The sequence below is a fragment of the Pan troglodytes genome, chromosome 11, assembly GCF_028858775.2.
Source record: "Pan troglodytes isolate AG18354 chromosome 11, NHGRI_mPanTro3-v2.0_pri, whole genome shotgun sequence".
Taxonomy (NCBI): domain Eukaryota; kingdom Metazoa; phylum Chordata; class Mammalia; order Primates; family Hominidae; genus Pan; species Pan troglodytes.
This window is the reverse complement of record NC_072409.2, coordinates 101,092,834-101,109,840: the sequence shown is the minus strand read 5'-3', so window position 1 is coordinate 101,109,840 and position 17,007 is coordinate 101,092,834. Positions and strand designations below refer to the sequence as shown.

At 38.3% G+C, this 17,007-nt stretch overlaps 1 protein-coding gene across 4 annotated transcripts in view; it reads right to left on the bottom strand.

The window, feature by feature from the left end:
• Positions 1-17,007, bottom strand: part of FREM1 (FRAS1 related extracellular matrix 1) — a 256,334-nt gene that overhangs the window by 45,810 nt on the left and 193,517 nt on the right. For 2 of the 4 annotated variants that reach the window (XM_054657951.1, XM_009456318.4), the window contains 4 exons: positions 14,469-14,613; positions 9,727-9,868; positions 5,922-6,117; positions 1,365-1,629 (listed from right to left, as the gene is read on the bottom strand). In XM_054657951.1, the coding sequence (XP_054513926.1) occupies positions 1,365-1,629; positions 5,922-6,117; positions 9,727-9,868; positions 14,469-14,613 (748 nt within the window). The other 2 variants (XM_054657963.2, XM_063787960.1) reach the window with 2 other exon arrangements.

Here is a 17,007-nt window from a genome sequence, read left to right as displayed (position 1 = left end):
CACATCTCACATTTTAGTGAATGCCTAGCAACACTCAAAGACTGAACTAGTTAAAATATTGATCAATTAAATGATTACCTGCTTGTTAAGGGACACTTATCAAGAGAAAAAAATAAGATATTCGTTCCAGCTTTCTGGGATTTTTTGTTTTGTTTTGTTGGATTATCCAAATCAGCTTTCAAAAATCATTTTAATGCTAAAAAGGTGAGCAGCATCCTCTTTACTGACATCTAACCAGTGTTTATCAGAGCAGATATACTGAATTTAGATAGGTAAAAGTAAGATAGAGGACAGTGATATTCGAACATGGGTGTGACAGTGATACTTGATAGTTTACGGGAAGCCATTGAATAATATAGGAGTATGCTCCATTGATGTTATTTTATAGTGCTCTTTAGAAGACTGTATTGTGACGTGGTGAAAATTGCACCAGGAACCAAAAGTGTGGGTGTACAATAGACAAACCAGTGCTCTCCGGGCCTCCTTCTGAATTGACAGAACTCAAAACTGGATTGTATACAATGGTTCGTTCAAAGTCCAACATTTCCCAGTTCTCATGCCCGGCCTGGGGATCTGTGTTTCTCTCCAGGACCTCAGGATCAGCCAGCTTTGAGAGCTGCGAAATTATAGATCTTCTGGACTTGGCTCTTGCTTTATGTGACTTGAAACAAATTTCCATATTTTAAATGCATGTAGATTTTCATTAATGTTGTATCTTTGCCTTTTCACCAGATTGTTATTCATTCCAATGATTTATTTGATACAGAATTCTGGAACAGGTGCGCAGCCCCCAATTACAACATTGTTTCTATGGGGAAATATGATCTACTTTATGACAACATGATTTATGATACAGTTACCAGAACACATTGTGTCAAAAGGCAGTGTCTGTTTATGCCAAATGTTTACTAATAAATTCCTTTTCGTCAGACAGAAAAACATACTCCAAAAAGAGGGAAATGACTTTTCCAGATCTATCTTTAGCTGGGAGCCTCAGCTTTTCACATTTCTCCTCGTAGCAGAACTTGCATAAAGATCTGTTTACTGTGTTTATTTTTCAATAACAGGCCCTAATTTCTTGCTTTGCTGCTGTCATTTTAATCGTGTGGCTTCACCTTACATACAACAAGACAGTAGAAGAAAAACACAGCTGCACCAGAGCTGAAAAATGACTCATTTTTTTCTCCTTTTCTTTCCTTTTTTTAAAAAACAAATTTCATTCTATATATTTAAGGTATACAGCATGATGTTATAAGATACATGTATTTTGTGAAATGGTTACTATAGTGAAGCACATTAACAGATCTCCTTTTCTGTAAGTATTAATCCAAAGAAGGGGTTTGAAAAGTTTCCATGGGGCTCACCTGAATCTGTCACTGGAGACAGTCACCTTGCTCTTGTGTACATAGCAAACTGTCTGCCCCGCTATATCCATTTGGCTGAAGTTTGTAATGGGAACTCCAGGATAGTGAACATATTCGATCTGGCCATATCGTGGAGGGGAGGTGATGACATAGAGCAGTTCCTCAGGCTTGTCTGTTCCGTCCACAGCCAGGAGAGTGGTGGTTGTTAAGAAACCTCTATCACCTTTAGACACCACGAGTGGTTTTGTAAGGATGACAATATCACCTACATGACATAAGAGGTTATGGTCAATAATCATATCAAAAAATACATTATGTCCAAGGCAAAGGCAGAAGACAAAGGCCAAAACTGTGCAAAAATCAAAATTAATATGACATAGAAAGGTTTATATAACTATTATGAATATAAATAATTAACCAAAAGGCATGAGCAGATATTTCACAGAAGAAATTCACGTGGCCAGTAAAGATATTTTTAAATGCTCAAGCTCATTAGTAATTATGGAAATACAAATATCATGATAAATTGTCATCTCATAACTTTTTGATTGGCAAGGATGTAGAAGCCTGACTGTACAAAGTGTTGAAGACATAGCTCAAGAGAGTCTTGCATACAATTTTGGAAAGAGTGTAAATTGGTACAAGATTTGGCATTATTTTGTAAAGAGTCGAATGTTCACGTATGCCTTGACCCAGCAATTCCACCCCAGCTATGTACTTGAAAGAAACACTTGCCCTGCTACCCTTGGAGACATGCACCCAAATGGTCATTGCAGTACTGTCTGTAATTGAAAGCATTACATGCAACCCAAATGCCTTTTCAAAAAGTGAATGTATACACAAATTGTGTTCTATTCACACAACTGAATTTCATGCAGTAGTCAAATGAATGAACTACAGCTACATGGAACAACACAGATGTAGTTTATTAACATTCATTAGTTATATGAGCAAGCTGAGAAAATGATAAAAGTAAGAAGAAATACAAAATTTAGAATGGTATTTTTTTCTGGAGAATGTAGGAAGATGTCTATTATTAATATTCCAGTCCTTCAATTGTGTGGTAGTTGCACAAATGTTCATGATATATTTTTTAAATGTATATTTATACTACCATATTCATATCAGGATTATTCACAATAGCCAAGACATGCAAACAACTCAAGTGCCTCTCAACAGATGAGTGGATAAACAAAATGTGGCATATACATACACTGTAATACCATTCAGCCTTAAAAGGGAAGGGAGTCCTGGCACATGCTACAACATGCATGAACCTTGAGGACATTATGCTAAGTGAAATAAGCCAGTCATGAAAAGATATATACTATATGATTCCACTTACATGAAGTACCTAGAGTAGCAAAACTCATAGAGACAGAACATAGGACAATGGTTGCCAGGGAGGGGGAAATGAGGAGTCATTATTTAATGGGTATAGACTTTAAGTTTTCTGAGATGAAAAAATTCTGGAGATTGGATGGACAACAACATGAATATACTTAACACTATGAACTGGTACACTTAAAAATGGTTAAGATGGTACATTTTGTGTTATGCATAATTCACCACTATTTTTTTTAAATGTATGACTGAGGAAGGTAGAAGTGGGTCACACATGGACCAATGATGCAGTTTCACAAACTAGGGATCATAATTGAATTTTGTTCACCTGACGTCCATTACCAAGTGATCATATCTCAAATATAGAGCTTCTACTCTATGTCAGGTACAGAACTAAAGACCCTTACACCTTCACACTAATCTTGTGAGGTATTGTCATATCATATACCCAAATTATAAATGAGGAAGCTAAGGTATAGAAATGCTAACTTACCTGCTTGTGGTTACAAAATTAATAAAACATTGAGTGAGAATTCGTACGCAAGCCGTCTGAGCCCAGAGCACAAGCTCTTAAACACTGCATTATTTTGTTCCCTGTCTTTAATACCTAGGGAGCTCTTGTGAACTAATACTGAAAGGGTGAATATCCAAAAAGAAAAACATGTGATGTAAATGCCAAGCTATTTCTGAACTTAAAAACACAGTGGCCAAAAAAATTTTTTAAAGATATTCAGTCTCATGAAGAAATAAGAAATACAAATAAACCATCAAAGTGGTACAATTTTAACCAGTGGTTCTCAACGACAGGCAATTTTGCTCCCCCAGGGACATTTGGCAATGTCTGGAGACATTTTTGGTTGTCATAACTGGGAGTTGCTACTGGCTTCTAGATTCAGAGACCCGGGATGCTGCTAAACATTTTACAATGCACAAGGGAGTCACCTGCAATAAAGAATCCTCCATCCCAAAATGTCAATGGTGCCATGACTGGAAAACGCTATTTCAGATTACTAAATTGGTCTTTTCATATACTATGCTTTTATCTCAAAATGCTATGCAACTTCAGTCCTACGTAGAATCAAAGACCATTCTAAATTTAAATCAAAACCTTAGCCACAGATGCTACAGACAGAAGCAAGATGAATACATCAAGGAAGTAAGAAGAATGAATTAGGTGCGGGAAACACAAAGCACCCACGAGAGGTTTCACCAGGAGCAGGAAATGGACCTGAGGGGAGGAAGAGCAACCAGCTCTTGCCTTGATGCAAGTTTTCAGCACTGTAAGGGCAGAGTGTAGGTTAGAGTCAACTGTAGACAATGTCCTCCTAAACTTATCTGAAAGATCTCAACATCATTTCTGCCACTGTGCAAATCAGAAAACACAGCAACACAGCAATTGGGAAGCTTAATGTTATTTATAATAGCTCCCAAATGGAAACAACCAAATGCTCAATTTTAAGGTTGTGATTAAATCTAACTCTTTAGTATAGTCTTGTTTAGAGATAAACAATTATGGCTACAAAGTTATGCAGCAACCTGAAAAAACTCATGTTAAGTAAAACAAAACAAAACAAAACAAAACAAAAAACTGTACAGTGACAAAACACCACTTTGTAAGAAGAAACAAAGAAGAAAAAATTTGAACTGAAAATGTTAATAGGACAATGTGTCTACTCGGTATAGGTTTTCAAAAATCCTTTTAGAAAATAATCACATGTCAATTGCAGCAGAGTCTGGCAACGCACTGGCTAACTTTATTTCCTTTCTTCCTGGGTGCAAAGCTAAAGTTTCTATTGCCCAGCCTCTCTTAATGTGGCATGTGGCTGTGATTCAGCCACTGGAATGTGTACAAGAGAGGTACACAACCTTCACACCTAGTGCATGACATCCCCTAATTTTCTTCCATATCTCACTTCTTGAGTGACTCTAAGGCCTTCAGAATAAGGGAATGTCTAGATATAAAGAGTCCCTAGAAGACTACGTGGAACAGAGCTCTCCTATGTCACTGTAAAGTTGTGTTGTGCTGAGCCAATGAGAAGGTGGCCTACTCTAATACACTAGTTGTCTGCCCTAATATATTACTTGTATTACGATTTGCCTGGACATACATTTATGATGAACATAGTTGTTTTGCAGGGAGAGATAAATGTGTACAGTAACATCTAGCTTATCTGAAATCACTCATTAGACTTCTTTAAGGAACACATTTACAACCAGGAAATAAGCAAATAAAATATATTATTACACAGCTCAATGTAAACATCTCAAGATCAAACTGAATTAATTTTTTAAAAATTTAGGACAACTATAATTCTGCCACACAGAAAGCAAGATTTTTTTTTATTATTGCACTTAAGCATTCAATTTACCTCTGAGCTTCCTGGCAGCCAAGGCAAAAAAAGGGAAGCATTCAGTCAATCAAGCATGTACTGAGGATCTAAGATTATGCTTCATCCTGGGAATATCTAGATCCTGGGATAATACAGATGAATGACATATGATCCTCACATAAGCTGAAGCAAAATTACAGGGTAGTAACAGTTGGGTATCAAGAGCTTCTACTCTTCCTTGCTGAGATTTTTAAACAAACTCTCCTCCATCTTCCATTTAACTCTCCCTCATTCACCACTTATACAACTGACTCTGCTTAATTAACTCACAAGAAGTTGATCTTATAGTGTCTTTCCTTGTCCCTAAAGAGTATATGTTAGCACTTTCAAAGTGAAAGAAGCAGCAACTTCCAGCCTTTCTAATGACAAAGTTTATCTTTATTATTTTTAAATTTTAAAATGTATTTTTCATTTATTATTTTATTGTTTTAGAAGTACTTTTCCTTTGAAACTCCATTTTCCAGTGATAGATCACTTCCGGAAGATAAAACTAGAGTTACACATCAATTTGGTAAAATTTTACTTAAAGCAAAAAAATCCTAACAGTTAAAGTAGCCTGTATAGCCATATTGTGTGCAAGGCTGAATTTCCAATAAACTTTTTAAAATAACGACTGGATTGGCTACTTATGTGAACCACATAGATCCCAGGCAAAGCAGGTGAGAAGCCAAAGGATCTAAATATAAATGATAGAATTTCAAAGATTAAGAGTGGCAGGAAAAAAGGAAAGAAGGGAGGGAAAGAGAGAGAAAGAAACAAATGTGGAATACTTATACCAGTTAGCAAAGTTGATCCCAGTAAACCTTGGTAGACATGCTTTTACCTTTTTCCATGTCCTTGATGGTGATTTGACAGTCAAGAGCAGGGGACCTGTTGTTGTCATCCCAAAGGTAGAAGGTGAAGCTATCTTGATTCTGGGAATCCATTGCCCCGGTGTGTGTGTATCTCAGCAAGTTCAGATCCACTTCCTCCTGAGTGCATTTCATGCCAGGGGAGAGAGGAACCCAGTCCCTCCCTATCTGGAAGGAGCCAGAGTTAGTCAGCTGCTCATGGTTTTTTCTTTTCCCCCAACGTATGTTAGTGGACATTTTCTGTATCCCCTAAAAACCTCCAATATAAATAATATTTCAGGGAAATTCCAGACTACTTTTTGCCACTTTACCTGATTTTTTTTCTTTTCAAAGAAATATATTAGAATAATTTGAGACCTTGGAAAAACACTGGCTTCAACCAAAGGGTTTCAGACAAAGTCAAACAATTCAACAGCATTGTTACTTCCAAGGTATTTATCATAAGCAATCATAGCTGATTAAATATTCCAATTAATAAGAGGAGGTGGGTAATCGAGCTCTTGGAAGGGATTCTTTAGAAATTAAATGTATTTCTTTTAGAGTTTCCATTTTTTAGTTCTTTTCATGTTCAACTAGTCAAATATACTTTTTTTCAACATGGCTCATTACTGGGCTTATCTGAAGTAGACAAAACAAAAATAGAACAGATGCATTTACTCCCCAGTATGTTTCCAGCCTTACTAAAGAAAGAAAATGATGGGGATCACTATCACTACCTACATTTATATCCTAAGTCATCAAAAAATATAAACTGCAAATATCATATATTATTTTTATCAGAATCTTCTAAAAGTAAGCCAACATTATTTAAGCATATGTTTTGTACAGAGCTTGATGCAGAAATTGTGGCATTTTGAATTTAAAAAGGTTCTTATGCTGAGGGGGGTGGCTAACAACTGACAGTGTTAGAAAATGTAATCATAAATCTTTATTATCTTATTAATAATCCTATTATTGTTCATTTAAGGTACATAGCTTTCCCTAGGAATGGCTCATAAAAAGTCATTAGACATAATTTTTTAAAAAGTCATCTTAAAATTTATTATATGATATTATCCTGTGGTTTTACTGTCTAATTTAAGAGTCTAAAACAGAAATGTAAATCATTTACTTTTTATTCCCCTTGATACTTTGGTCCAAGACTTTGCCCATATGAACCTAAACAATGGGGGCTCTGGTACAGCAAGGGGAGGTGGCACAGCAGTGGGATGAAGACACTGACCTTTCATCTTTTAAGTTCATGTCAGATAGAATACAGACTTCCACATTCCACAGACTCCCAGTTCCTGGCAAAAGAACTTTGTCCTCCTCTCTTGCCATTGTGCTACCACTTGCCTTTATGTCATTCTACTTGATAACGTTTCTTTCTCTTTAATATGTTTATCCATCTGATGTTTGCAGACTTATGTTCTGCCCTCATGCTCACTGGATGGAAGTTAATTACATCATAATAATTAAGCTAGAGTTTGTTTCCATAAGACCTATTTGCCAATATAATTTTTAAAACAGACTCTTTCAGGTTTTAAACGGGAAAGCCTGCAATTCTATTTCACATTTTCCCTTTTCTAATCTTGTCTAAGGAAGTAAGCACAGAAGAAGACATCTTTTCCTCTCTCTTGTCTCCATGTAATTCCTTACTTGCACTCCAAAATGTAAGACTGACTTAATAAAATCATTTGAAGACCCAGAAATAGAAAGAAAATAAAAGTCAGATTCAAGATGGCGAAAACTAAGAGAAGTCAATAAGAAAACGATAACTCTTGGGAGAGTCCAGGAAGGCTGGAGTCCTGGTCCTTGGTCTTGGAAAGACTCGGAGAACTGCTAGGGAGCTGGGAGAGAACTGTGTGGAGCCATACTGGGAACCTGGACCCATCTGCATTTTCACATATCCAAAACAGTTCCGTTCCCAAGCCACCCAAATGTGTGAGCTCTCACTGCATTTCTGCTTCATTACTCTTTGAAATGAAATAAGGACACAGCTGTACCTCAATTTAAATCAGTGATGGCTCTTCACTCTGATTCTCTATGGTGCCTACAATCTATGACAATCAAGCTGTTCCACACAGAATGAATTCTTGCTGCTTTTCTAGGACTGTGCCTCCACTAGATGGAAAGTTAAGCATTCCATCAAATAATTGCAATGGGGATGGTTGGTGGTTGTGGTTGCTAGTCTTAATCTACCATTGAAATAAACATTTGGACTGATTACACAACTGACCTTCTCAGGTGACTGATCTATATAATTCATGTTGGGCTGATCCTTGGGCATCATGCACACAGTCTGAATCAGACTGAAATTTTGCTATTCTAGGCCTAAAGTGAAACAAGGACATTTTATCAAATCACAGAGCAAGCTATTGAGTTAGCAGTAAAACCCAGGTGACCCTACCCCTAGAATCCTCCCTTTATTGTTTCCATGCTTATTTGCTTTCCATTAAAGCATCTAATTTTGAGAACATATACAATTCCAGGAATGTTAATTTATGGTGTCATGCAGTTCATGGGATTCAAATTTGGCAGTTGTTAAAATCTGTTATGCTAGCAGGACTCCCACATGAAGTTTTCTCCCACACTGCCTTTTTGGTCCAAGACTTTGCCCATCTGAACCTAAACAATAAGGGTTCTGGTGCTGCAAGGGGAGGTGGGACTGCAGTGGGATGAAGACACTGAACTTTCATCTTTTAAGTTCATGTCAGATAGAATACAGAACAATTTGGCATATTGTTTGTGGAGTAAGTAGTCTCCCTGGAGAAGACATAAGGATTGCCCCTGCTCAGGGACAAAGATGAGAATTGGAAGAAAAGAAAGAAAGATGCTCACTGTGGCAAATCATTGAGAAGGCAGGAGGTGATAATACTCAGATAATGGTTTGTTTTGTTTTGTTTTGTTTTGTTTTGTTTTTTAAGACGGAGTCTTGCTCTGTCACCCAGGCTGGAGTGCAGCAGCACAATCTCAGCCCACTGCAACCTCTGCCCCCCCGGGTTCAAGTAATTCTCCTGCCTCTGCCTGCAGAGTAATGAGTAGCTGGGATTACATGCGTGTGCTGCCACACCCAGCTAATTTTTGTATTTTTAGTAGAGATGGGGTTTCACCACGTTGGCCAGGATGGTCTTGATCTCCTGACCTTGTGATCCGCCCACCTTGGCCTCCCAAAGTGCTGGGATTCAGATAATGTTTTAACAGAGACATTAGGGCCAGAGGAGCTAGAGGCAGCCCTCCAAGTTTCCTTGAACCTGATTATCATGAAAAAATAATGAAAGTTTTCATTTTCCTGAGAATGATCTAGAATTTAGCTGAAATACACACACCCACACACACACGCACACACACACACACACACACACAGAGAGAGAGATTGAGAGAACAAGAAAGATTGTAGACTTGAAGGAGTTTTATAATTGAGATGATGGATGCTAAAGAGGAAAGTTACATGAATCACAAGTCAAAAATCTGGTAGAAATGAAGATATCACAAAAGATCCTGGATTATCCTCAGAAAGCAGACAGCTTGGTTTACCCCAGTAATTCCCTCCCTCAGAATTTAGGGATAATCCTACGGGAGAGGGAGCAATGAGGAATCTTAATATTTGTTGAATTTACCCCATGTTGACAAAGACTTTAGAACAGCATGAATTCACCCTGAACTAGTAAAATTAAATTTTCTACTTCTAGGCAAATATATGTCTATCAGAATAAATCCCATCATAGAAATGTGTATATTGAGAAGATTTATACCTGCTATGTTAGTTTTGAAAAATAAAAGTAAAAAGTCACTAACCTTAAGCTGAAGTTGCCCATTTTGGGGAAGCCTTTCAAATACATAGTAAATCTTCTCCCTGGGTGAGTCTTCATCTATGGCTGAAAGAATAGCACTGGAAATAATACGAGTTTCACCCATATTCATTGCAATTTCAGCCTTCCTGTAAAAAGAAAAATGTCTGGGTTGATATAAAAATAGAAGATATTCCTTTCGTAGGGGACACTTATATTGACTATCACAGTTCCCAATCTTCAACAATTAAGGAATGACATTCAATATTCAAAGTACTGAAGATGACTAGTGAGAGGAATGAAACAGGCTCTCTACCCCCACACGTGAAAGTCTGAAAAGACAATGGGTCAGCCCTAATGAATGTGGGAAGAGGGAATTAGGCACTTCTAATTGATTACATGTACCGAACTTTACAATTTTGTAAGTTATAATTTATTCTATAAAATGATCTTGTTTCCAGTATTTCATTTTACACTCACAACAACAGCTCCATGAAGTAAGAGGGCTAGGTATCAGTGTTCTAATTTTACAGACAGAAACTCAATTAAAGAGATTCATTGACTGGCCTATAGATGTTCCAGTGCCATTGATGATATGCCATTCTGAGTCAGGTGATAGGTAATCTGGGACTCTCTAAATTACTCTTCCTCTTCTAAGTAATGTTCTGGGTAGTATGTGTTCTTGTTATAGATTCATCTTTTCCCAGTGTTACAGACGCCAGGTCAGCTCCTCTCTTCTTGAACAGTAGGCTGGGGCAGAGCTGCTGCTGATCCTACCAGAGCCACCACTGCTGTGGTTTCTATAGCTCCTTTACTGTGCGGTGCTGCTGCCTTCACAGCCTATATGGCCATTGTCCCTGGTCTCGCCAAAGTGAGAAAGGGATCTCTTTCCACCAGTGTTTCTAGCTCTCAGTTGTGGTCATCATGTGGGGCCTAACTCTGTCCAACTTTACAGCTTAGTTTCTGAGAAAAATTGGGATGCCTGAATTTCTTGGGATTCAGATGAAGGATATTTGAGAACCAGCAACTGGCATCAACAGTGTTATGCTCCTCTGCGGAGATGCCAAAACCTGAACGCCTCAGTTCCAACAACTTTCACTCAGGGTGAGTATCTTGCTACCCAGGGCTGACATCTTCCCTCGCAGTGGGTGGTGACATTTGCACACCTCTTTACTAGAGAATGGGAATCCCATTATTCCAGAAATCTAAGCAATCAGTTGGTTGAGGGCTTATGGAGATTAGCGGTCAGACAGATTAATCAAAACGGGAAGCCAATGTCATTAAGAAGATGAAGAGTTTGGTAGGAAGAATTCAGAATTAAATTTCTGGTCAGAATGAAATGTTTGCAATTCAGTGTCAGAATTCAATGTCTGGAAGCCAAGAGAGGACAAGGTGTGTCATAATCTAGGTTATCCTAAAAGGATCCTAGGACAAGGAAGGTAATTTATTTGTGAAGTGATTCCAGGAGGCAGGAGAGAGGGAGTAGGAGAGAAAGGGAAGGAGAAAAAGGCAACAAAGGGTGTTTTACTGCTATGGAGAATTGGGGCTCAATCCTGCTGGGTATCTTGAGGAACCACATAGATGTGATTCAAATTGTGCTCCTAATGGACAGGAAGCTGGAGCATTTATCTTATCTACTAGCTCCCGAGGTTAAGGGCTGTCCCCAGAGTGCTCTCTGCTGAGCATGGACATGGGCGGCATGAAAGCCCTGAGGCAGAAAAGTGGAGTGAGGCACTGCGGACACCTGAGATGGGACACTGACATGGCAAATTCCACCACGATCAGGACCAGAATCAGAGATGGGCTTTGGGGCTGTGATCTGCAGGACCCAAAGCATCCTCTACAGTAGCTAAAAGGAATAGCAAAGAAATGGTGTTACATGCTCTCAAAGAGTCCAGGAAGGTTAGAAGAGCCATTAGATTTGGCGGGAAAGCCAAGAGTAACTTTTAAGGGAGCATCTTTAATAAAGTAGAGATTGGGCCGGGCGCAGTGCCTCACGCCTGTAATCCCAGCACTTTTGGAGGCTGAGGCAGGCAGATCACGAGGTCAGGAGATCGAGACCATACTGGCCAACATGGTGAAACCCCATCTCTACCAAAAATACAAAAATTAGCCAGGCGTGGTGGCAGGCGCCTGTAGTCCCAGCTACTTGGGAGGCTGAGGCAGGAGAATGGTGTGAACCTGGGAGACACAGCTTGCAGTGAACCAACATCGTGCCACTGCACTCCAGCCTGGGTGACAGAGCGAGACTTTGTCTCAAAAAAAAAAAAAATAGAAAAGAAAGAAAGAAAAAAATAATAAAGTGGAGATTGGAGAAAGTGGGCAGAAATGGAACTCTTCCAAAAAGTTCCTCAGTGAAATGAATGGGGGACTAGCTTGTCTTTGTATTTTTACAATTAGGATATCTGCTTGTAATAATAACAATAACACTTAGTAGCACTTACCATGTAGTAGCTAGTCTTTCAAGCATGTTTACATATTTTATTTAATCCTTGCAACAATCCTATTAAGAGGATACCACTATTGTCCTCATTTACAGAGAGGTTAACAGAGAGATTGAGAGAGGTTAAACAACATGTTCAAGATCACACTGTTGGTAAGTGGCTGAACTGAGTCAATCTGACTCCAGCATTTGCTCTCTTAACCACAATCCATATCCCTTTGTCTTGTTAACAGAGGAAATGAAAAGGGAGAGATTGAAGATACTGGAGGAAAAAATAATGGAGCAGTTTCCGGGAGAAGGAAAGAGGTGATATGCCCAAGGACACACATGGAAGAGAAAGAGAGTGTATTACTTCCTATCCACAGGAGAGAAGGAAAGAGGAAGCACAGAAAAGGGAGGGTTTTTGAAGCAGGGCTGAAGGTTTGATGATTCTGTAGATGTAGCTATTCCAGTGAGTTTAGTAACAAGAGCATGGCCTTTGGAGTCAAATGGAGTTGAGTGGGTGCCTAGTGTAAGCTCTTTTACCTCTCTGGTCTCAGTTTTCCTCAGTCAGGATAATAATATGCATTTTCCACAATTTTGGTGAGGATTTAATGAAATAATATATGTGAAAGAATCTAATATACTGTCTGTCCTATAGTAAGCACTTAATAAATGCCAGTTTTTACCCCTCTCCAGTGGATGCCCCGGGGCCCTCACCCTGCCAGCTTTCACCTCCCTGCCTCTTAAAATGAGATCATCAAAAAGGAGGTACTGTAATACTATGACAGCCTTCATATTTTCATATTTATAAATAAAGGCTATACTAATCCAACATATTAGCTAAGAAATAAGAAAATAGAAATTTTTTGGTGAATACTTTTAGACAAACTGATGTATGAGATGCAACCCTCCAAAAATCTATCATCAGTACTTCCCATAATGCTTTCTAAGAACCTTATCAGTGGCTCATAGGGAACAGCAGGATATGGGGCAGATAAGGAAGGGACTTGTTTGAGGCCCTCCTTTCTGCAGATTGGAAGAGATTTGGGGGGTTTGGGTGCTTTCAGTAAGTTATTCACTCCCTGATAAAAACCCAGACTATCTATAACATGTCTCTTACTGTTGCACTGTTGAAAAAAGAGGTGAAGTCATCAAGGAGGTTCCAAGAACCAGATGCTTTTTTACTTATAGCTCTAGAGAAGAGTTGGTCCCCTAAAACTCTGTTCAGTTCTGTAGACTGTGTACAGTTCTGTACAGCTGCCAATTGTAAAAGAAATAGCTGGGGCTATAGAAATAGAATTAATGAATACTCTATACCCTATGATCAAACTCTGAGCACTTACAGAGAGAGTGATATGGTTTGGCTGTGTCCTCACCCAAATCTCATCTTGATTGTAGTTCCCATAATCTCCATGTGTTGTGGGAGGGACCAGGTAGAGATAATTGAATCATGGGGCAGTTTCCCCCATCCTGTTCTCATGATAGTGAGTCAGTTCTCACAAGATCTGATGGTTTTATAAGGGGCTTTCCCCTTTACTAGGCACTTGTTTTTCTCTCTCCTGCTACCATGTGAAGAAGGATGTGTTTGCTTCCTCTTCTGGCATGATTGTAAGTTTCCTGAGTCCTCCCAATCCCTACAGAGCTGTGAGTAAATTAAACCTCTTTTCTTTATAAGTTACTCAGTCTCGGGTATGTCCTTATAGCAGTGTGAGAACAGACTAATACAGGGAGATACTGAGAAAGTTTACAATTGAATAATATCGCTCAGAATTTTAGAAAATGATGATTTCGATGTGAGGTGGGAGGGGGTGTTGACCCATATGGAACACAGTAGAGAACTGGTGGACAAAAAAGTACCAAGATAATGAAAGAAGTGGGTTGATTTATTTCCCTCCGCCACGCTTAGTTACAAGTTTCAGCAAATCTGTTGTAAGGACTGTCTGCAGTTAATGTTATTAGACTTTAGTTGAATCTATATATTAATTGCACTTTGGTAGGTGTGCAGTCACGTTGGTGTAAGTGCATGTATTTATATGTTTAGTAGATTGTTCATTCCATACTGTGTGTTCAGTCATTCTTATTCTTTACAACTAATTAGTATGTTTAGAAGAAAATCAAGTAATTAAAGGGCTGATCGTTAAGGAGAGGTTACCTTAACTAACATTTGCACTAAAGGTTCCTCATGCCTGAGTGGCAGGGGCAAGCTGTGATAGGAGCTAGCGAAGACTTGCTTCTTTGGGAGACACACACACACCTGTACCTAGTATTGTAGATTTCATAGAATTGTATAGAAATCTGAAAGGGACTCTTTTCAGGTAGCTTACTTGCTCAGCATTGGTTTTTCATCATTAACTGGGATGACCTCTATTGAAATGGTTTTAAGTATCTTATGTTTCCCATCTGACAAACGGATTGTAAAATCATCAGCAAGGCTCTCTGAGTCATCATGCATGTACGTCAACCTCATTCCTGGAAGAAGAAAAAAAATAAGTAAATCTTCCTTATGATTGAACCATCAGGACATATGTCACAGATAATGTCTTAATTTTCAAGGCAGGGGTATTAGCAAGAGTTCATTTATCAGTGCAGTAGGGTGAAATTAAACTTGTTTTATGAAGTAAAAGAGTGCCTTCTTAGCCTATTAAAGACTTTTTATTTAAATAATTTAGTATTTGATTAAGGGTGTTATTTAAAATCAGTTAGGAAGGAATATATTTTTAAATAAACTATATAAACAAAGGTGCAGGGTATTTAAATAAAACTGAGAAAGTTAATTATTTGGGGAAAATTATAGAGTTATATCCCTACCTCGAGCCAATCATCAAAATGAATTCTTAATAGATCAAAACTTAAATATTAACAATGTAACTATTTTATTTAAATCTACCTAACATTTAAATGGAAATTCAAGAGTCTCAGAACAGCCAAAACAGCCTCGAAAAAGAACAAAATTAGAATCCTAACATTTCACATTTTCAAAACTTACTTCAAAGCTACTAAAATACTAGGAGATGTGCACCCAGATTTATATAAAATGTTTACCGAAATATAACTTTTAATATCAAGAAACGGAAAACTATCTGGATATTTTAAAGTTGTATAAAATATTTTAAAGTTGTATTTTAAAGATAGTTGTATAAAATTACAGCACAGGAGCCAGTAGAGTGGTGAGCGCCTGTAGTCCTAACAACTTGTCGGGGCTCAAGTGGGAGGATCGCTTGAGGCCAGGAGTTCGAGGCCAGTTCGGAAAACATAATGAGACCTTGTCTTTAAAAGAATTTTTTGTTTGAAACACTAGCCAGGTGACGCCTGTAGTCATAGCTGCTCAAGAGGCTCAGGCAGGGAGGAATGCTTGATCCCAGGAATTTGAGGCTGCAGTGAGTTATGATCATCCCACTTCACTCAAGCCTGGGTGACAAAGTCATCTCTTTTAAAAAATTACAGCACAGTAAGTCTATATGATGATTTTATAAGGTAATTATCAAAAGCTACGTTTTTAATAATAATAACAATTTTTTTTGTGACAGAGTCTCACTCTGTCACCCAGGCTGGAATGCAGTGACATGATATTGGCTCACTACAATATCTACCTCCTGGGTTCAAGCGATTCTCATGCCTCAGCCTCCCAAGTAGCTGGGGTTACAGACAGGTGTGACCACACCTGGCTAATTTTTGTATTTTTAATAGACTCTGGGTTTTGCCATGTTGGCCAGGCTGGTCTCGAACTCCTGGCCTCAAGTGATCCACCCATCCCGGCCTCTCAAAGTGCTGGGATTACACGTGTGAACGACCACGCCCGGCCTCAATATTTTAAAAGTAAGAAGAGGCCAGTTATGGTGACCTACTCCTGTAATACCAGCACTTTGAAGGGCCAGTGCAGGAAAATCACTTGAGCCCAGGAGTTCGAGACCAGCCTGGACAACATAGGGAGACCCTGTCTCTACAAAAATTTTTTTTCATCAGCCAGTGGTATGTGTGATGACTTGTGCCTGTAGTCCCAGCTAGTTGGGAGGCTGAGGTCAGAGGATCACTTGAGCCCTGGAAGTCCAGGATGGAGAGAACTGTGATTGCACAACCACAATCCAGCCTAAGTGACAGTGAAAGACCCTGTCTCCAAAAAAAAAAAGGTAAGAAGAAAAACAGATTATATAATATGGGAAGAGTTTTATAAACTTTGTATATTTGTTTGGGGGGATGTTTATGAGAATATGCTAAAGTTTTTAAAAAATGTAGCCATAAATGAACCACAGATAAAATAGAGGTGAAAATCTAATTTCTGAGAAAGTCTCCAAAATATCAACCCAAATACTAATTTTTATGTAGGAAATTTTTATTTTTTCTTCAAAATGACTGTGTCCAAACTGTACACAATGATCATATAATTCTTATTTAACTAGATAATAACCAACAAATGTTATTTTTAAAAAATTGACTTTCTTGAGAGTAAAATTTGAATTATTATTTTTTCCTTGGTCTAATTTGAAAAAAAAATTTTAAACAATGTATTCTATTATTTGTAGCATGTGGTTTATTGATTTGGTAATATCATCATTTATGTCCTAGAAAGTATTTCTTTGCAATTGATAAAAGCTGAGAAATATATAAATGCATTTTTTTCTTTTTTTTTATTATTATTATACTTTAAGTTTTAGGGTACATGTGCACAATGTGCAGGTTAGTTACATATGTATACATGTGCCATGCTGGTGTGCTGCACCCATTAACTCATCATTTAGCATTAGGTATATCTCCCAATGCTATCCCTCCCCCGTGCCCCCACCCCACAACAGTCCCCAGAGTGTGATGTTCCCCTTCCTGTGTCCATGTGTTCTCATTGTTCAATTCCCAACTATGAGTGAGAAC